This window comes from Arachis stenosperma, chromosome 2 (genome assembly GCF_014773155.1).
Source record: "Arachis stenosperma cultivar V10309 chromosome 2, arast.V10309.gnm1.PFL2, whole genome shotgun sequence".
Taxonomy (NCBI): Eukaryota; Viridiplantae; Streptophyta; class Magnoliopsida; order Fabales; family Fabaceae; genus Arachis; species Arachis stenosperma.
The window spans coordinates 13,277,667-13,300,579 of NC_080378.1; the positions used below are offsets into that span (position 1 = coordinate 13,277,667).

Sequence of the window (22,913 nt, forward strand, 5' to 3'; positions counted from 1 at the left end):
GAAGAACAAGTACAAGTTTTAAAAATGTAAAATCAATTGTGGATGCATTAATACACAATTTTTCTTCTTTTTCCAAAAGTGTTAATAGTTGAATACAATGGATAACCATTTTACCCAATTCATAAGGGTTTTTAAAAATTTTAAAAACACTAAATTTGTAATTTTTTATTTATGTTTTTTTAAATGCTCTAGTTTTTTGTCGGACTTCTGAAAATGGTTTAGTGGAGATCGGATTTTTAATAAATTAATTGATCTTAATTCAACAAAACTGTGAACTGGTTACAATTAAAAGGACATGGCATACTATCAAAGTGGGTTGGTTAAATGATCAGCTCACTTTTCTGTTTAAATAAGTGTTGAAGATTTGAATCCTACTTTGTATAAGTGGACGATCCTCTCAAGTAAGTAAGCTCCATTCTCATCTTTCAGTGAGTATTGAACCCGGAAGAGATGGTTAAGGGACACAGACCCTCATCCATCTGTATCAACTTGGGTTGGTTACATATTTCTCTATTCTTTAAGCATTAAAAACAGTTTAGGAAGTATTGCAGCAATGGCCAAAGTTTCCAGCCCAACACGGTTAGAGACATTTGATGTTTGTCCATTTAAAGGAGCCCAATTCATCAGGCTTTCACGTGACAAAATGGGTAAGTGACTCAAAATTCAAACCGATTTGGGGCACAAGTATGCCAACTAGTTCAACATGCACATGACTCTACTAGGGTAAAGGCTTTTTAAATTTTTAATAGTTTTTTTTTGTGACTAAAAAAAAAAAAAAAAAAAAGAAAAGACACTAAAGGGAAGTATGAATATCCTATGACATAATCTCCATTAATTCCCGGTTAGGAAGCAACCACTCCGTATAGGTTTGGTCTTTCGCACTGCAAGCTTAGTTATGTAGTCAGCGGCAACATTTGCAGTCCTTTGGATAAGCGCCAGGCTCACTGTCCATTTTCTGTTTCGAAGTTCTTGAATTCTTTTAATGAAATCTGTATTATTACTAGCAGCATCATGAATAATAGCACAATAAACATTAGGGTAGTCCACTTCACAAATGATTTCATTGAAACTGCAGTCCCAAGCTAAATACAGCCCACTCAAAATATCCAGGAGCTCACATCGCACTATGGTGTCCGTTGGAGTAGCATCTGAACACCACTTGATTCAAGTCCTCGTGTTATCTTGAAGAATGCAGTCGAAGCCAGCTCGGTGCTAAGCAAGCAAAATACAAACATCACAATTCAATTTGATCACAAAGACCGAAGGGGGATTTCAAGAAAAAAAAAATGTAGAGATCGGATTTAAAGTTCTTCCAAATAAAAAAATGACACTTAGCTACTTGTTTAATTAAAAACGTTACTTTTATAGTGTTTCACGAGTCATTTCCATTGAAAATATCGTTATTACGATCTCGCCAAATCCACCACAACCCTGCCGAGAAGAGACATTCATGAGAAGAAGAATAGCATCTAATCCACTTAAAAAAGTCTATGTCCAGATCACTTGACGTTCTACCAATCCCCAACAAGTACTACACCGCGCTTTAATGCAATTCCTAAAGCAATGAGGATATCTTCCTCTCCCATATTACAACGATGACACATTGCGGATCTTGCTAAGCTCCTACGATGCCAAAATCGGTTAGATGACAAAGCATTATGAATTCCCAACCACATAAGAATCTTAATCTTCTCTGGGATACGAAGATGCCAAAGCCAAAGAAAGTTTGCTTGTGGATCCTAAGAAATCTTCCTCTGAAGGAGCCACTCATATCCGTGTCTGGCCGAGTAAACTTTAGTGGCCGAGTGCCTCCAAAACCAACCAACATTAATATTGTCATGCCTAGAGGGATGAATATACTCCAAACTAACTTTAAAGTTATCATCAATAAGAGTAGTCAAAACACTCCAATCCTAGTGATCTTGCTTCCATATGTCCTCTACCCGCAACGCTGTATCTGTGATATGGGTATAAGGGACATGTGCCGCTAATGTCCCCTCTGGATTCCACGAGTCAAATCAAAAGAATTGAGAGGGAGGGCCAATGTTCCAAATAAACTCTTGCAGCTTGGCCTTAACTTTCATAATATTGCGCCAAACACGCGAGTCGTTGCCATTATCCTCGGCATCCACAATCAAATCACCAGTCACATATTTAGCCTTCAAGATACAAACCCAAATCTTGTGAGGACAATGAAGAAGCTGTCAAAGAAGCTTTCCAATTAAAAATAGATTCACACCGTGCATATCTCTAACCCCCAAGCCACCATACTTATGAGTAGTAATCACCATATCCCACTTGACCAAATTAAGACACCGATCATCGACTCTGCCTTTCTAAAAGTAAGATCTCATAGCAGCATCCATCTTCTTGCAAACAGAGATGGTGAAGAGCGAAACATGTATCAGATAAATGGGTAAAGCAGAAGCAACTGATTTAATTAAGCAAAGTCTACCAACCCTGTTTAAGAGTCTCTCCTTTCAATTTGTCAATCTAGATTTGATTTGAGTCAGGGTGTTAGCAAAGGAAGTTCTAGACGCTTGGAGATGCCCAATGTTCACACCAAGGTATTTTTCCAAATCATTAGCAAGACAAATCTGGGAGACCCCTGTCAGAACATCTCTTCGGTCATTTGAAACGTTCTTAGAGCATAACCCCCTAGATTTTTCAAGATTCACCTTTAAACCTAGGTTTGCAAAAGAGCTCTAAAGTTTTCATAACATTCTGGACTTGAGTTTTGCTTGCTTTGCAAAATAATAGGAGATCATCAGCAAATATGAGATGAGATAAACGCAAATCACCCCGAGAGATAGCTATCGCATCCCAACTACCAGATCTAACTTGTGAATCAATAAAAGTAGCTAACCGCTCCACACAAATAACAAAAAGATAGGGCGACATGGATCTCTTAGTCTAAAACCCCGACGGGGCTGAAAACTATCCAATTTAGACCCATTCCACATGGTTGACAAATTTGAAGCACAAAAATAATTTATAATTAGCTTTATTGTAGCTTGGGGGAAGCCAAAAGCAACCAGAGAGTCTGATAGAAAAGCCCAATCAACCCTATCATATGCCTTTTCCAAGTCAATTTTAAAGGCAATGACTCCTTTCTTCGATTTCGTCTTTTTAAGAAAATGCAACATTTCTTGGGCCACAATAATGTTATCATGAGTCCCCCTAAATAAAATCCCATTGGGTTGGACTAATAATCTCATCTAGGTATGAACGCAATCTGTTTATGAGAACCTTAGTGATTATCTTGTTAATGACATTACGGAGACTAATCGGCCAAAAATCCTTAAAGGCACAAGGAGAGTCGCATTTGCGAATAAGCACAATAAGGGTTTTCACCAAAGAAAAGCTGAGAGAATTCCAAAAAAGGCACCTTGAATAGTCTTCCAAACCTCATGGTCCACCACATCCCAATAATTTTTATAGAAGAACACTTAAAAACCGTTTGGACCTGGAGCTTTCAAGGGCCCATGTTGTCAATGACTTGTTCGACTTCCAAGAAAGACACTAGCTGAGTGAGGCAATCACAGGCTTTTTGACTGAGATTAGGAGTGGGAACCACACCCATACACTTAATGTCAACTTGCTTCGTGGAACAAAAAGGGCTTTATAAAATTTTAAAGCTTCGCTCTACAAAATTTCAGGATTCGTAACCCAAGTTCCATCGCTAACCAAGAGACCATGAATCTTGTTAGTCTTCCTCTGAATGATAGTTTGCAAATTAAAAATTTTTTTATTGCGATCACCAAACTTCATCCACTGCTCTCTAGATTTTTGAAACCAAAATAACTCTTTTTGTGCTAATATAGTGTTAAGAGCTGATCTAATATCCTCTTCTTTCCTCCTTAGCTCATCATCATCGCAACTTTCTAACCTTTTCTGAACCACTTCCAATTGACCCTTCAGTTTACGCTTATTGATAAAGATGTTACCAAAAATTTTGGAATTGAACTCTAACAAAACCTGCTGAATCCGAAGAGGATACAACCCTCCTCTCAAAAAGGCTCTCACGCTCTCCTAACAAGTGGGTTATGCCCAAGTTACTTGAAATCTGAAGGGCTTGATACCCTTTTTTGCTGGGGCTTCCAAACACCTGACCAAGATAGAACAATGGTTCGAATGAAGGCGGCCTAAGACCTCAGCATATGCTTCTGAAAAAAGCATTTTCCAACCCCCATTACTACACACTTTGTCCAGCCTTTTCGCTATGTCTTTAAAGTTTTGAATTCTTCAAAACCATGTAGATTTTCTTCCGGTCACAACTAAATCAAACAGGTTGTAGAAATCCAGGGTATCATACAAAGAAGAATTACGAGCAGGATAAAAATTGTCCCCTATAATTTCATCAAAGCAAACAATCTCATTAAAATTCTCTAGTGCCAACCAGGGCTCTAAACAAGTGAGAGATATGTCCCTCAGATGGTGCCAAAGAAAATTTTTTGTAGAAAATTAAGGACTATCATAAATAACACTACAAACCCAAAAAATTTTTTCTTTGTCAATTTTAACAGTGACACATTGATCATTAATAAAGAGGACAGAAAAAGAATAACTAACATCAGATGCAAAACCAAATACCCCTTTATAACCAATAACTTCGAAGATACCCATAGGAAAGAAACCCAAATTATGCCAAAAATTCTTCATACTAGCAAAAGGAATATGCGTTTCAATAAGAATAAAAAGGATTGGCTTGAATTTTCAGTGAACTCGAGATATCCTATTGGAAGCTTCCCTAATATTCCAACTTATAATATTTAGCTGATCCATAAAACACTGGTAGATAAGTTGGAACACCACAAAAAGACTTTACACCTCGGAACCTCGATCATCAAGCTTGCAAACATCCCCCACCATCGCGGCAGTGTTTACTTGTTCACCCACTTCATTTTTGCAACGGAGAGCTTCAACGGGTGATCCTTGTAACAACGCTGGGCGTTGGCACTTGTGGGTATTAGTTTTGGCACGAATACGATGAGAAGAAGAAGACTCACTCGATATGCCCTTTGATTCACCCGAGTTAGACCCTAAAGCGGTCTTCATAAGAGTAGAAGAGAGTTTATTGCCAAGCCCAAATTGTCTAGGCCCTAATTTTTTTTCACTCTTTTTTCAGGGATGGGTTTCACCAAAGATGGGTTAGCTTTAGAAGAATGAATAAGCTTATCCTTTACTTTCCTAGTGACTAGACCCACCCTTCCTCCTTTGCATTAGTTTTACTAACGTTGCTAGAATCATGCAACGTATCATGCATGAGATCTGGGGTCTCATTAATCAACGAATCCTTTTCCAAAATAAAACTAAATTCAAAATTTAGACTCTTGGCCATAACCAAATTGAGATTGTGAACATATGGTGGCTCTTCTGATCGAACATGTGGGTTGGTGCTAGCTCCATCGGCTTTTCTGCTAGAACTTGCTCCCACCTTCCGCTGACCGCAGTCGTGTGTGGCATGTCTATAGCAATTACATGAAGAGCATATTAAATGGAGGTTTTCATACTCTACCTTATACACTTCATCATCACCGCCAATTCTTTTAATCATTGGTTGTCTCAGATTGATCTGAATACACGCTCGAGCATGAGCATATTTGCCTCTTTTCGCATATTTGGCAGCCAAATCCACCCAAATAGGAGTCCCTATAGAGGAGGTGATACAACGCATCACCTTTTCATCATAATACCATATATTAAGCCGTGAGATCCTGACCTACACCAGTGTTGACCCAAACGATGATTCAGAAGGTCTAAAAAAAGTGTCCCATATCTTGACCGCGACATAGTTGTCTGCAATCATCCAAGGTCCTCCTAAAAGAACCTGATCTCTATCATCCATAAGATCGAACTTCACTAAAAAATAGCCAAAACTCACGTCCAAAACCTCATAACCGCCTTTGATTTTTTACACATCTCTAAACTTGTGAATAATGGCCGTGTAACTAAATCGTTTTCCTAAAACCTTGATGATGATAGCGTCCTTGTATGGTTCCGCTAGGGCTGCTCATGCTTTAGGCATAAAACGAATCCAAGGAATGTCCGACTCTCCTTGATCCAGTGTAATAATAGCCATCTTGTCTTCGACCAAGGCTCCGACGGTCTTCATGGCTCTTGAGACCATGGAACCAACTATCTTATCCCTGAAAGTATTTAGAGAAATACCTTTGGATATCCATGCTCCTCCCTTTTCATCCCCTTTGCCCCCTTTATATCATCGGCTGTAGCCCCCTCCTACACTCTCCCCCTAATCACTTCCTCCGGTGAAATTTCACTGTATTTTTCACTCTCAAGAACGCCTCTACCCCCCACTCTCTCCGATCTCTCCGTTCTCCCCCATTTTTTGACTTCTCTTTTTAATAGGTTTAATTACTTTGTCGATCCATATAATTTTATCAAATTTGTAATTAGGTCTCTATTTTTTCAATTAGGTCATTACACTATTTTTAATTTTGTAATTAAATTCTGTTCATGTCAAAAATATTAAAATTAATATAGTATTTTTTTCAAAAAATATGTGGTCAAAGATCTAATATTAGATTCTTAATTATAGATATCTTCAATTTGCAGAAAAATATTCAGTTAACTCTAATATCTTTTACACTAGGAGGAATCTCATTACAAAATTAAAAGCAGTAAAATTCAATTAAAAAAAAAAATATAAAGATCTAATTAAAAATTTAGTGAAATTATAAGAATCAAGACCCATAAAGTAATTAAATCTTTTTAATATTTAGATTAAATTTTAATTTTATTTTTAGTATTTAAAATATTTTATTTTCTTTATGTTTTATTTTAGTTATTTGTTAAAATTATTTTTTTTTAAATATTTATATTCTCATTATCATCTTCTTTTAGATAGTGACCGTGATAGTTATAGTGATTTGAGACCGAAAACGATAGGATCGTCAAAATGGGTTAAATCTATCAGGTCAGACCGTTTACCTGTTTAATTAGACGAATTTTGCCTCTAAAATTAAGTCTATTTAAAATTTGGGTTAGACGGACTTAATCCAATTAACCCGAAAAAATGACGGATTAATCGGATTAGCACGCGGACTAAACGGGTGATCCATTTATTTTTTTCATGTTTTTTCTTAAAAAATAGCGCTTTTAGCCAATATTTATTTCGATCCGATCTGGAAAATTCGACCCGCCAACTAAAAAAAAAAATACTATTTATTTAAGATTTTTTACTTAAAAGTAATATTTTTTGTCAAAATATTTTTTTTTAAATAAAAGGATAAACGAATTAGCCCTTTTAACTTATCGGATTTATCATAAACGATTCGAACTGAAAAATTATAGTTCATAAATAAAGCGAATTTAAATAGACTAATTCTATTTAACTCACAAATTTAAATGAAACGGATCTAAATTGAGTGGACTGACCCATATGAAAACGATAAAAAAAAATAAGAAAAAAAAATAAAAACTCTCTCATTTTTACCAGCTAAACTAATCACAAAGACTAAGAAAAAATCTTCTGATAAAAAAATCATTCAAAAATATAATAAGTGGACTTCATAGTCCATAGTAATTGTTCATTTATTTGTCCGTGGCATATGGTTACTTGTGGTATTTTTTTATTTTTCAGAATTATTATTTCCATATACCTGCTGCATTAACTGAGGCAATTCATTCCATGGTTTTGCTTTGTCTTGCCTGCATGATATATGAACAAATATTAGATGCTCTCTCTTTTTTGAAATCATTGTTATTTTAGCTTTTCTTATACATTAAAAAATTAATGTACTTAGATGTGAAATAGGTTTAGATAAATGAATTTTCTTAATATATAAAATAATCAAAACAATAATTATTTTAAAATGGAAGAAATATAATTTTTCCCCTTCTTGATCATGTTATGAAATTATGCGTTATGTATTTTGTGTACATTAATCTGCAACATTTCTTTTTGTTCACAATTAAATCACTATAATCACAATCTTATTACTAGATTTTTAATTAATCTAACCCAATGCAATAAAGAAACTAAATTACCTACTATCTTATCAGTTACACATTTTTTATTGTCAGAAATGTTCATGAGTAAAAGGTAATTAAGTCTATTTTTAACTCAATTTAAAAGTAACTCGAAAATAAATTAAGTTAACCCGACATAAAATTAATATATATAAATTTATAAATTTTATATACTAAAGTAATAAAATTATTTTTAAAAATTAAATTTAATAAATATTATATCATATTCATATTAAAATAAATTATTTTAAAACAAAAATAATACTATATGATATAAAAAATATTAATTAAAGTATAAAAGTATAATATGACATTACTAGTTTTATTATAAAATATATATTTTTATTATAAAAAATAATTCCAGACCAACTGAATGACTTGAAATATAATTCGAACTCAATCTTAAAAAAACAATGAATAAAAATAATCAACCCAAATCTAACAAAATATATCTTAAAATCGGGCCAAATCTTAAATACTAACCTTATCACAATAAATTATATCAGATGTTGATATGCAATATTATATCTATAATGAGTCAAATAATATGTAGGATGAAATTTGATTTGTCAAATTTTTTTCTGTTTTAAAATAAGAATTTTGTTTATATCTTAGAATATATATTAAAGTTATTAGCTGAGAATATTTTTATAAAAATTACAAAAAATTTAAAATTTTAATATATTTTTTATGTATTTATTAAAAAATTAAAAAATTTTATTAATAGTAATTTTAACATATGTTCTAACTTAGAACACATGTTTTAGTTTTTTTTTTAGTACATTAAAAAAAATTAATATACTTAGACATTAAATAGATTTAGATACATCAAATTTTTAATGTATAAAAAAGTAAAAAAGAAAATTATTTTAAAACAATATATATGAGATGTAAATGAAATGAATGCATTCATGTAAAGAATCTTATAATAAAATAATTACATAGTCTATAACAAGGTTGCTTGAATGCTGGGTCATCAGTTGATGGTGGGGGTTCTTGGCCAAATATCATCTCACAACTCATGTCATCAAAATCTGCAAATCATCAAAAGAAAATATATAATCAAACTATCCATATTCTTGGCCAAATACTTTCTGCACATTTGATTTAGGTAATTAGTTAACTTAATGAGAAATTAAATCACCTATTACATAATTTAGGGTAGGAGACTTTTCGGTCTGATCCATTTGTTAATTAACGTATTTTTATTCTTTCATCAATCCAACTTTTCTTTAATTATTCTGCTAGTCCTTAAAATTTTATTAAATTTTTAATTAGATTTTTATAATTTTTTTAATCAAATTTTTACATTATTTTTAAATTTGTAATTAAGTCCTTCCTAATATAAAAATATTAAAAAATTAAATATTTTTTTCGTAAATTGAAGATATCAATAATTAAGAACTTAATTAAATATTTAATCACATATTTTTTAAAAAAATATTCTATTAATTTTAATATAAAAAGATTTAATTATAAAATTAAAAATAATATAAAAATTTAATTAAAAAATATAAAAATTTAATTAAAAATTTAATAAAATTATAAAATTAATAAAATAATTGAAACTCTTTTTTTTTGTTCTGTTAATCATAATTATTTTTGGTGCGTGTATGTATGACCAACTAAAAAAAAAATTGAACCATTTAAAGTTGGGTTGTGTTAAGTTAAACCCGTTGTGCAATGTAGTTTGAAAATAAACCTTTTTAATTAAAGTTGTTTAAAAAAGCTTCTTAATAAATACAATAATGATTTTATAGTTCTTAAAATATATAAATCTAAAAGTACATATGGTTTTATTTTTTAGCGTATTTACCGTTAAATGCAATTACTGGTTTCCTTGTATATCATAGGATGGTTCATTACAGGGGTAAAGTAACACCGGATATAAATAAATATAAAAGAGCATACTAGAACTAATGAGATGAACAGAATGAATTATATGGGTTAAAAAATCCCAAACCTTCTTCCACACATTCTATCTTGTTGCCTGTTGGTTAATAAAATCTTTAACACAACTTAAACGATATCTAGAATTTATACACCCAAAATTATAGTATTTATTTAATAATTAACCTTATTATGATTACTTTAGTCATAAACTTACTTATTTTTTTCTGGATTTGAATCCTCTAAATTTTGAATTTGTACTTTAGAAGGTAAAGTGTCATCTTTTATCTTTGAATGGTTTTTCTCTCATATTTATTTTTAATCCCACTTATAAAATAAATTGTAAAAAATTACATTTTATTCTCTAAAATAAAATTCAAAATTTAGAAGATTCAAATTCTTTTCTAAACAAATTAGATCCTAACAAAAAGTATAGGTACTTAAGATTGGGTATGGCCCAACCCAATCTAGATCCTAAATATATTTTGTCGAATTTAAATTTAGAGTAAAGTATTAAATTGGTCCTCTTTGAACGTAATTCTATTTTAGTCCTTAAGGTTTAAAGTATTTTATTTGAGTTTAAAAAGGTTTCATTTAGTTTCAATATAGTTCCACCGTGAAGTCAAAGTTAAATAATTAACGGAATGTCCTAGTAATACAACAACAAGATTGATAATCTGAAAAATAAATACAAACTCGAAAGGCACAAAATCAAACGTGTGACTATATTGAAGTTAAATGAAACTTTTTTAAATTCAAATAGAATATTTTAAACTTTAAAAACTAAAACAGAATTACATCCAAATATAAAGGACTAATTTAATACTTTATCTTTAAATTTATTATTTTGATCCAATGTTATTTTTAGATTGGATTCAGATCATAAGATATTTTCGACTTAACCCAAATTATTTTATATATATATAGAGAGAGAGGGGATGAAATTAATAATAAAATATTATATTATTATACCTCAATTATTATTTTTATATTACATATTATTATTTTTGTTTTAAAATAAATTTTTTGGTATAAATATGATATAATATTTATTAAATTTATTTTTAAAAAATTTATTAAATAAAACTTACAAACGCTAATTTTTTATCGGACCCAGTTAGTTTTCGGATCAATTTAGAGTCGGGTTAAATTCTTTAAAATAAACCCGTAAAAATATTATGATTGGAGCTAGTTCTGATTAAATTTTGCTTGGTCCAATCGATATGCATCCCTAACAAAAAAGCCTGATATACTGGTTCTTTTTTTTAAAAAAAAATTAGATAACTACGTTCTTAATAAAATAAAATTGGTCCCTTATCTTTCAAGATTTTAGACAACTTAATTAATCCCTTAAATATATTAACTTTTAAGAAAAATTAGGAGTATTTGTAATTTTTAAAAATCAATTTTGTTATGTGTATACAAAAAATTAATACTTTATATAAAATATATGTTGAAATATAAAATATATATTAAAAATAAATTAAATAATATATATATTTATACACAAATAAATAATAGCTGATTTAATTGCTGAATTTTTATTTACACATAGTATTTTTGTTTAAAAATATGAAGAGCTATTTTTTTTAACTTTATTATGTCAAAATTTAATTTGTCAACTTTTTTTATTAGATACTAATTGTTTCTAAACAAAAATAATTAAGACACCAATCTAAAATTTACTCTAAGAAAATATATAAAATAAAAATAAAATTAAATGTACAAATGACATTAGTCTATATTTTTCACAAATTAACTCGATTCAAAATCTATCCATATCTTTGTAAGTTAGAGCCACCCAATTGACACCCTAGTCATCAATATGTATAATTTCAATGCCTTTGGGTCCAACCAAAAAAGAAAAAGAGAAATTAAAAACCTTCCTTTGTGAAATTCCTAGTCAATTTTGTGGGGGATGCACAGGACATTAATATTTAATAAGGTGTCATTTCTGGTGAAGTTTAACTGTTTAAGTGTTTAACGTGCGGCTATTATTCAGGTGTCAAATTCCATATGAAATTGAAATGCAATGTGTAAAGCATTGATCTTATTTTAAGCCTCAACGGGTGGAATTGCATTTTGGTACCCTAAGTGGTATCTACATGGGACCCTCCACTAATTAGTATTTTGATAATGTAAGTAAGGACTAAGGAGCATCGATTTCTAGTTTTGACACACATTTTGTCCCTTGCTAATTTGAGAAATGTAGACATAATTGTTAAGATGATGATGTTCTTTTGAAACTACACAAAATATGCATGTAAATAGTTACATATGCACAATAAAAATATTATGCTAACAACTCAAACAAAAAAAATCATTTAAATCAATTCCTAATATTTCAACAAAGTTTTATTTTGCCTCTAATGTTTAAAATGTTTTATTTTTATTACAACATATTTTTATTTGACTCAATATTATTTGTATGTTAAATTTGAAAAAAAAAATATTTTATTGGTGTTCATAGATTCGGATTAAATTCATAGACCAATAATATTTATTTGTATTTGATCTGTATAATCATCAAATCATATCAGATTCAATTTACAGTCAAATAACATCAGATTACAAATTTTCACATTTATATTTTCGAATCCACAAAATAAACAAAAAAAAATATATATTATGTTATGTTTAAGTGGTTTTTTTATTTGGTTTAGTTTTTACTTTGCGTTGTACTTTTAAAATATTAGGATATTAAAATTTTATTATTACGTATTTGTTGTTGTTAGAATGTTAAATAATTAGATTTAGTCGTTTTATTTGATATTTTTAGAATTCTTTATATATATATTTAGTTGTATTTTGTATGTTATTTAAGAAAATATTGATTAATAGTGGTTTAGAAGTAAATAGATATTAAAAAAAGGGGAAAATATATTTTTTTATTTTAGAGATATTTTTTATTTTTTAATTGGATATATCCGATATTTTTTTATTTAATCTGCAAAGTTGAGCATTGGATCAGATCCTAATTAAAAAAAAATGTTAATGTTAGATCCGATTCAATTATTTTAGCGCGAATCGAGTTGAAATTTTGGTCATATCCAACCTACTACATCTAATATCATAAAACCACTATTCTCACAAGTTTAAGCTAATAGGAGAGATAATATGAATAGTAATATCTCTAACATTATTCCTCAAATAAAAATCTCTTTTGAGTTTATTTGAATTTTTACGTAAGCTTTCTTTTTTCTCATTTTATTTGTCTTATGCTTTTCTTTTTCTTTTGGGGTTCACCAAAAATCAAATTTTAGACTGTTCAGACATAGAGTTCTGATACAATGTCATGATATCACTTCTCTCAAAATTTTAAACTGATAAGAGGAAATAACATAAATAGTTATATCTCTATATTTTTTTCAAGCAAGAGCTTCGTTTGAATTTGTTTGAATTTTGTGTAGTTTTTTTATTTGTTTTATACTTTTTTTTAGAGTAAAGTATTAAATTAGTCCCCTACGTTTACGTGTAATTTTATTTTGGTTTTTAAGGTTTAAAGTGTCCTATTTAAATCCAAAAAAGTTTTATTTTGCTTTAATATAGTCCCACCGTGAGGTCAAAGTTAAATAATGAATGGAATGTCCTACATGACGGCAATACAAGAACAAAATCGATAATATGGAGAACAAGTACATGCTCCAGAGGCACAAAATCAACCGTGGATGTATCAATACATTTATTTATCATTCTCCTTAGTTCTATAGAAAATATTTCATTTAAATTGTAAAAAAATGATAAATAAATGTATTGATGCATCCACGGTTGATTTTGTGTCTCTGGAGCTAGTACTTTTCTCCAAATTATCGATTTTGTTCTTGTACTGATGTCATGTAGGACATTTTGTTAATTATTTAATTTTGACCTCACGGTGGAACTACATTGAAACTAAATGAAACTTTTTTCGATTCAAATAGGACATTTTAAATCTTAAAAATCAAAATATGATTACTATCAGACTTAAGATGCTAATTTAATACTTTATCCCTTTTTTTTTTTACTTTTAGATTCACTATAAATCGAATTCTAGATTTTTTTTATATAAAATTTTAATATCATATTATAAAATTATTTTTTTTAAATCTTAAACTGATAGAAAAAATAACATATAGATAATTATATTTTTAACACCTAATATATAAAGTGACAATTAAACAAGAATATAGTCCATATATTTATTATTAACCCATTTATTATCACTAGTAGTTGGCTCTATTGTCAAACATCTTATTAAGTAATTCCCAAATCCTAATATCTTCTCACTAAACATAATTAATTTTTTTTAGTTAGCTCTAAATCACAATATTAAAATATACACATATTAAGGGAGAAAATTAATAATATATATTATAGAGAGGGTAAATAAAGCTTCTTGAGATAGGAGTCATAATAATATATGATACAGAGATTTTTGTATTACCAAATTAATTATTCAAATTAAATTGGTTTGTTGAAAAATGAGTAAATCGAGTAAATTTTTATAGTAGTTTTTGAGATTTGTGTGATTATCTAATGTAGTCCTTAAGATCTCGATTTTTCCATTGTAATCTTTTAGATAGAGCTCCGAATATTCATAGTGGTCCCTATATATATTTCTGGTGATAAATCATCACCGGAGTGTTTACGTGGCATCGTTTTGCCACGCTGGTCCCTCGCAGTTGGTGTTATTGTACAAAACCCTACTCTTGCACGCTTCGCTCTCCCTCTTCCTCGTGTTCTTCATCGCATTTTTCAGGCTCCCAATTCTCTTTCTTTATGCTCTCCAAACCTACATCACCCCGATGCCCAACCCTCCACGTCCCACGGCTTTTGTGTTGCCATTCGCCGCCCTAGCGCCCCCGAAGGCCCTGCTCCCGACCTCAGAAAGCAGCCCAAGAATAAGGACACGCTCAATTTTGACGAGAAGAATGTCCAGATTTTCAGGTTCAGGCTCAACCATGCTCACCTTCAATCCCGCCTCTACATCGATCAATACTGCGTTACGTTCACCGTCTCCTTCGTTATCCTCTCTTCCCTCTTCCTTCACTCTTAATTAGGTTCCAATACCAATTCTGACTTCTTCGTGAGTGGTACTTTCGTTCCAATTCTGTTGTCAAGTTTGAGCCTTTACATGTGATTCATGATGCTTCCGAGGCTCACTTTTCAAGAGATCTACGTCCAGGAGATCCGAGAAGCAGCTCAATGTTCTTTTTGGTGTTTTCGGGATTTTTATGGGAATTTTGGGTTTGAATCACACCTCTTCGTCGCTTTTAGACCTCCATTTTGCTGGTCTTGATGGGTTCTGAAAAGTTCTCCTTGCTACATTCATGGGATTCCTTTCATTGGTGTTATTCATTCCTGCTGCTAGAATTACACGTTCCTTTTAGCTTGGAACTAATCATATTCATTGTAATTTGTCCATGATCACTTGTGGATAGTTTGGTCGCACCATCCTTTATGCAAATCAACTGTTTGTTATATTTACTGTTTTGATTTGGATTAAGCCTTTAGCTGAGATTTTCGTGAATAGTTTGGGGAATCCTTTCTTTAACCATAGCATATTGTTGGCAACTGTACACTTTATGGCTTTTGGTTCAGCTGCATGAAGCCGTTCCTAGGAAAAGGTACAACATATATATGGAGCTTGCTCAAGCAGCATTTGGTGAATTTATTTGATATAGTTTATTTATTATATCACATTGTTATGTAAAGTTTCATAATTAACAATATCACAGACCTAAAACTATCATTGCATGATTTGAAAAGGTTTTAACCTTGTTTTTTCATGAAAAAGATTAGGGGTGTGACTTGCTCTCTTTCCAACTATTTATTTATCAGCAGGAACTGCAACTGCATTGATCTTATAGAAAGGAAAACAATGAAATTCTTCTTCCAAATAGTTTGTGGTCCAACGTGTACCTCAAATCCTTTAACCACAGTGGAGTGCTACTTGGTTTTCATTTCTCTATCCATTGTCCTGTCTCAACTTCCAAACCTCAATTCAATTGCAGGGCTCTCACTCATAGGTGCTGTGACAGCAATCACTTACTCTACTATGGTTTAGATTTTATCTGTGAAACAACAAAAGCCACCTTCCATCTCTTATGAAACTTTGTCATCGCCATCATCTTCTGCATCTTTGTTTCTTGCCTTGAATGCTCCTGGAATCATAGCATTTTCTTTTTGAGGCCACAATTTGGCACTAGAGATTTAGGTACTAATAATGCCTTGCCATAAACTTTGTCTAATTAAACTTCTGATTTTTCTCTCTTTAGTTAATGAAAATATGAGCTTTTCTTCTTTTTCAGGCTACAATGCCGTCGATTTTTAAGCACCCGGCTCGGGTGTCAATGTGAAAAGGTGCCAAGGTTGCTTATTTCTTCATTGCATTGTGCCTCTTTCCTTTAGTTTAGTTAATGGATTATGATTGATTCTTTAGGTAACTGCAGAATTTCAAATATAACTGAGTTGTTTGTAGCTGTTTATCAAAATTTAGGGATTTAAGGTTAAATATAGTAGGAGGGACCAATGTGGGTATAAATTGGAAATGAGCTAGCTCAGCTAGCCGTTGGAGTCATCCAGCGTGGCCAAAAGACACCACGTAAGCGCTTCGTTGATGACTCATCACCAGAAATATGCCCAGGAACCACTATGAGTGCTCAGAGTTCTATCTGGAGGACTACAATAGAAAAATCGAAATCTTGAGAACTACATTGGATAATCACGCGAATCTACTATGGGGATTTACTCTGAGTAAATTCTCATTTTGATTTTTGAAATTCGTGCAATTATTTATTTTGGTCTTTAAAATTCAAAATTTCTGATAATGATTTTTCAGATTCTGGTCCGAACAGCGATTTGGTCCCTTGACCTTTTTCCTCGATGAGTCAGCAAATGAAGTGCTAATATGACAAACCTTTGCCAACGTTAGACATTTTAACGATTAGATGACATGACAAGATTTGATTTTGGACCTCATTTGGTCCATAGAACCTTAACTTTTTCTTTTTCTTCTTTCTCTTTCTCCACGCCGTCCTTCTCCTCTCGTTTTCTTTTTTCTACTTCCTTGTCTCTCACCTGACCCATTCCTTTCTCTTTGACTTTCCCTCCATCTTTTCCTTCTTCGTCGTGCTCCTTCCCTTTTTCTGACACGATCTCTCCTTTTCACCCTTGATCCGTCGCATCCCTCACTCACCAATCACTATCAATTCGTTGGCTTTGATCCAAATTCTAAACTAAAGCCAAAGTTTGTTATTCTGGTATCCACGAATATAGTGGCACGCCCCAACAGCAACAACAACAACAACAAGAGTAGAGCAAATGGCAGCGACAATAACACTATAAACCTTCACTGATATCACTGCTATGGTTCGTTTCTTCACACCCCACTTCTTTTTTTTTTTCTCAAAATTTAAGTTTTTAGAGTATGTTATACATGCTTGTATTTTGTAGAACATGGCACTAAACATTCTGTAATTAACACAACACAAGTATAATCTAGCGAAATAGAAGGGAGTCATAATGAATTTCACCAAACTACAGAGAACGTTAATGTAATCTATTCTTGAAATATGCGATGATCCCACTGTGCTAACATAACCACCTCTTCTGGTGGCAGATCAACCTCATCTTAAAAAGCAATAAAAATTTTAAAAAATGCCCCACCCTAAACATTATTTCATTTCATCTTTGTTGTTATCCTTTTGACTTGCATTATTATTGCTGCATTTTAGTTTCTCTCAATAATTTTTTTTAGAATTTTATTAATTTTACTACAATTTAAATTGAAGAAGAAATCATGTCACCTAATTGTTAGAGAGTCTAATGCGACAAAATTTTGTCACCTCAGCACCTCATTTATAAACTTGTCTTCAGAAGAAAGGATCGAGAGATTAAATTAGCGTTCAAATATAAATTTGGGAGACTATTATTAAAAATTTTAAATTTCGAAAATTAAAATGAATAATTACATAAATTTTAAGAAATAAAATAAAAATTTACTCGTTAAAAAATACAACTGTAATAATTATGTGTGAATATATATATATATATATATATATATATATATTTGATCATGCAAATAATCGCGGAAAATAATAATAAATATATATACTTACTAGGAACCATGTTTACTGGCATACCAAAAGCATCTTTTATAAAAGATTGAGATGGCATCTTGCAGAGATTAATGCACATTCCTACGCAATTTGTCTTCTCCAAAAATCTGCATATATATATATATATATATATATATATATATATATATATATAATAAGTGAAATTCTTGTTCAACTGAAATTTTATTAGACAAATATATACTGAAAACTAATGTTATGATTCAAAATAAATATGACAAAAAAATACTATTATTATTTGAATAATAATATATTTTATGTATAGACATATTTGGTTAAATTAGTAAATTGAACACAAGTGGCCAATTCGTTCATTGGTTTTTTTATCTGAACCGGCTGGTTCAACATCAAAATAAATCGAATTTTAATTTAATAAAAGTCTTGATGATATCTTAGCAATAATGGCAATAACATTGAATCATTGATGGTGATGATCATGATGACCATGATGCAAATAGAGAATTGAGTGTGGAGCTAGCATAATCATTGGAGCGTAATGTTGAGGCCATAAAAGTATGGTATAAGATAATTTTCTGTATGTTAAATAATAGAAATGTATGTGAAGATAATATAATATATATAGAAAATGGGTAAAGTACTAAATTCGTGATTTATGTTTGGACGTAATTTTATTTTGGTCTTTAAAATTTAAAGTGTCTTATTCAAATTCAAAAAAAGTTTATTTAACTTCAATCTAATTTTACTGTGAGGTCAAAATTAAATAATTAACGGAATGTCTTACATGACAGTAGTACAAAAACAAGGTCGATGATAATCTGGAAAATAAGTGCAAGCTCCAGAGATACAAAATTAATCGTAAATGCATCAATACATTTATTTATTATTTTTCTTACAATTTGAATGAAATATTTTCTATAAAACTAAGAAGAATGATAAACAAATGTATTGATGCATGAATGATTGATTTTGTGCCTTTGAAATTTGTATTTATTCTCTAGATTATCGATTTTGTTCTTGTACTACTGTCATGTAGGACATTCCATTAATTATTTAACTTTGACTTCACAGTGGTGAGACTATAGTCTATATTAAAGTTAAATGAAACTTTTTTAATTTAAATAAGATATTTTAAATCTTAAATACTAAAATAGTATTACGTCTAAATATAAAAGACCAATTTAATATTTTACTAGTAGAAAATTAAGTAGAAGTTAAAGTTACCTGCATTTCTTTATGTGGACTACATTTTTTTCTCTTCTTCCATTCATCTCTGATTCTCTCACCTTTACACACATTGTGAAAGAAACTTTTTAATGAGGTTATTACATGGTTAATTAAATTCCTTTTACATTCAAGAAAACTACCAACATCTTAGAAAGTAAAGGGTATAATTTGATTATTATATGCACTAATCTATATACTAGCTTATATTGGGCAATTGTTTATTTCAAGATATAAAAAATACAAAGGTGCATATATATATTTCTTTTCTTGGACAAATTAAAGAAAATGTCGTAAAAGAAATAATTGTGCATATATTCATAATTAACCATATTATTTTCTAAATAAACTTGTCACTTTCAATATATATATATATATATGGCCTTGGAATTTGGATCATAGAGCATGATGATTGGTTGATTACATAGTGCAATGCCCAAAACAATGTTATACTATATTGAAGCTTTTCAATGTCAAAATTTATTTAATTAGGTATGTATGTTGCACCATAGGGCCCAAGGGTGTTGTGTTTCAAGCTTAACGAAATGAACTGATCCTATTAAATTATTACTCAATATAGTTAATTAATGATATCCGTTTGAATGATGATTTATATCAACAATTCACCATATCTACTCATGAAACTCAGAAACTAGATTATTGGGGCATGATGCTTGAATAATTGTACATGCTAATTATGGAGAATAATTAGTGGGTGACGTCAGATATATGGCAGTGCTCCACACAGTAAAAGAGATTTCCCGAACTTAATTAAGAAAAAAAGTTGGTAAGTTGAAATTTATTCTCAAATCATATATTTTAAGTCCATTATTGCTCTATTTACAAACTAGTTTAATTTGATGACATGCAATGAACTTTGAAAAAAAAAACTTTAATCTCTTGACAATTTACTAAGGAATTATATACCATGAATTTCATCAATTATTATAGTAGGACTGTCAAACGGGTTAATTCGATCCATTTAGACTCAGTCTGTTAAGTTTGTGAGTTAAATGGATTGATCCGTTTGATTGTTTATGGTCAGTTTGATGGGTTAAACGAGTCAGCTTGTTTATTTTTTATTTTATTTTTTTGAAAAATATTTTGACAAAAAAAATACTACTTTTAGGTTAAAAATCTTTAAAAAATATTTTTTTAGTTGATTTTTTTAGTTGATGGGTCGAATTTTCGGATCGAATCGGAAAAAATATCAACTAAAAGTGCTATTTTTTTTGAAAAAAATATAAAAAAAAATAAACAGACCACCCGTTTAGGCCACAGACTAGTCCGTATAACACAAAATTTAAACGAACTTAATTTTAGAGACAAAATCCGCCTATTTAAATAGATAAATAGACTGGCCCGATAAATTTAGCCCATTTTTAACGGCCTATTATAGTCATTCATTTTTGGCTGCTCTTTAAAAAAAATGTTTATTATGCAAAATTACATAACTAATCAAGAATATAAAATACAAATAAAATAGTGTCTTAGTTACCTCGGAGGGTCCGACCAACCAAGCAAAGAACAAAGTGGTGAAAGCAGCAAAATATTCCCTTGCAAATTTAGATGGTGGTAGCATTGTCCTTATCTGCCATTTTTCATGAATAATAATAATAATACATAGTTATTATAAAAACAAGAAAGGAATTTAACTAGTTCACTACAACAAAAATTATTTTTAATGATAATTTATTTGTCTTTAGCAACAACAATAAAAATAGCCGTCAATATATTATTGACAATTAAAAATTAAGCATCTTATATTTTGGCGTTAAAAAAATTAAATGACAATTATAATTGATAATAAAGACTTTTTTATCGGTCACAAATTTTTTATAACTTATCATAACAATGCATGATAATAAAAATAAATATATAATTATCAAAAAATAAATTAACTAAAAAAAATAGTGATCCTAATGTTATTGCTACTAAAACTAGTGGTTTTTTTTTTTTTCTATAATTATAGAGGAATTACTAACTTGGAAAAGTGGTGGTAAATTACTTTTAAATTCTAAGATAAAATGAATTAAAACACCTTGAAATTATTCGTATACTTTTATTTAATAAAATTGATTGGTTTCTATTCTTTATGGAATTTAAAGAAGAAATAAAAATAATAAAATTTTATTTTCTATTTCAATAATAATAATAATAATAATAATAATAATAATAATAATAATATAAAAAAACAAACATACCCTTAGAAATAGTTGGTTACGAGAGTTAAACCTAGTGATCAAGCCCTCAAATGGAAGAAAGAAAAGTTAAATGCGGACTGAAGAATTTGGACTATGTTTTCATTCTTTTTCTCTAATTCTATAATACTAAACACAAATTAAATGGAAGTGAAAGCAATAGAAGATAGAAAATCAATCATATCAAACCAATGAACTCACCAACATAAGTATTGGCCTTGGAAATGCTCTATCAAGTGCTTGAATGATAACTTCTTTCTGTTCATTAGAATTAAATTCCTTATAAGCCACCATCGCTGCTTCTACAAGGCTCTCATATCCACTCTTTCTATTACTGTGTCCTGAATAAGATTCAAAGTTAAGGTGAATTAATAATATACACACAATTAGTAGTACAGAGTATTTACGTAATTATAGAGATATACTGTATATTTTAGGATTCGGATCTTCAAAAATAAAAAATTGCTAGAGCAATAAAATAAGAGACTAATTACTATTAATTTATAACTTTTATGAGTCTTATTATCTTAATTTAATGGTGATTAAATATTTATTTTTCGTTAACCAAAAAAACTTATTTTTCTCTTTATAAATCTTTTCATTTTAAAAGATCTTAATCTCAGTTTTAAAAACAACTCAAAGAACAAACCTAGTTATACTAAAAAAATTAAGAATTTAGCTAAAAAGTGTCATAGAATTAAAACAATGATTGAAATAATTTAAATAAATAGTTTTAACTTTTTTTTAATATATTGTTAATATATTAAAATTTATGATATATTTGGTTTGTATTTAAAATTTCTGTTTTTCTTTTTTATTGTAAAATTTTTTATAAATAAAAAATACTGAAAATAAAAATCTTAAAACAAAAAATCCTAAAATTTCATATTTTCTATTAAATTTTCTTAATTATAGAAGAAGAGGAAGAAGGAAAAGAGAGGAAGGAATTAATTAACCTGTTGATGCTTGAACACTTTTTGATAAATGGTTTATAGCTAAGTGATCAAACCAATTATCTTTGTAGACATTAGTTTCTTGAGCAATATTCTCAGCTGGCCTTGCAAGAACTCCAACTACAAAGGGAGATTTTGATTTATGCTTCAACTTCATCATCCATTGATAAGGTGAAGTTAGTGTTAGAATATTATTGCCATGTTGTGCTATCATCATTTTCGCATCCACTATTATTATTTTTGAGAGGGAGAGATAAAGATAGAGAAACAACTATGGAGAATAGAGGGATATGAATGAAGATGAGAGAAGGGGTTTAAATAAGAACAAAGAGTGCATGAAAAGCATCTTAACAAATTGGTAGAACACAAGATTCTAGTTCCTCTTTGTTTATTGGAGGCTTTCTTTTGTTGACTTATTACATGACACAAGATGCTGCGGTGCATAATGAAAATAGATTGACAAAATTTTTATCTCGATTAATTTTATAAAGTGTGATCTTATATTATATCCTTTTTGTTTTATTTAAATCTTATATAATGTAAAATTGTACTATGTAAAATCAATTAAAAAATTGAAA

General features: G+C 29.9%; 1 protein-coding gene across 1 annotated transcript; it reads right to left on the reverse strand.

The window, feature by feature from the left end:
* Positions 1-974: 974 nt before the first annotated feature.
* LOC130961766 (beta-carotene isomerase D27, chloroplastic-like) lies at positions 975-22,622 on the reverse strand. The gene is made up of 8 exons (XM_057887766.1): positions 22,339-22,622; positions 21,584-21,723; positions 20,680-20,772; positions 19,182-19,243; positions 17,982-18,088; positions 8,934-9,026; positions 7,623-7,671; positions 975-1,212 (listed from the first exon to the last, which is right to left on the reverse strand). Exons 1-7 carry the CDS (start codon positions 22,550-22,552, stop codon positions 7,631-7,633), a joined length of 750 nt encoding a protein of 249 aa, XP_057743749.1. The 5' UTR covers positions 22,553-22,622; the 3' UTR covers positions 975-1,212; positions 7,623-7,630.
* Positions 22,623-22,913: the final 291 nt, after the last annotated feature.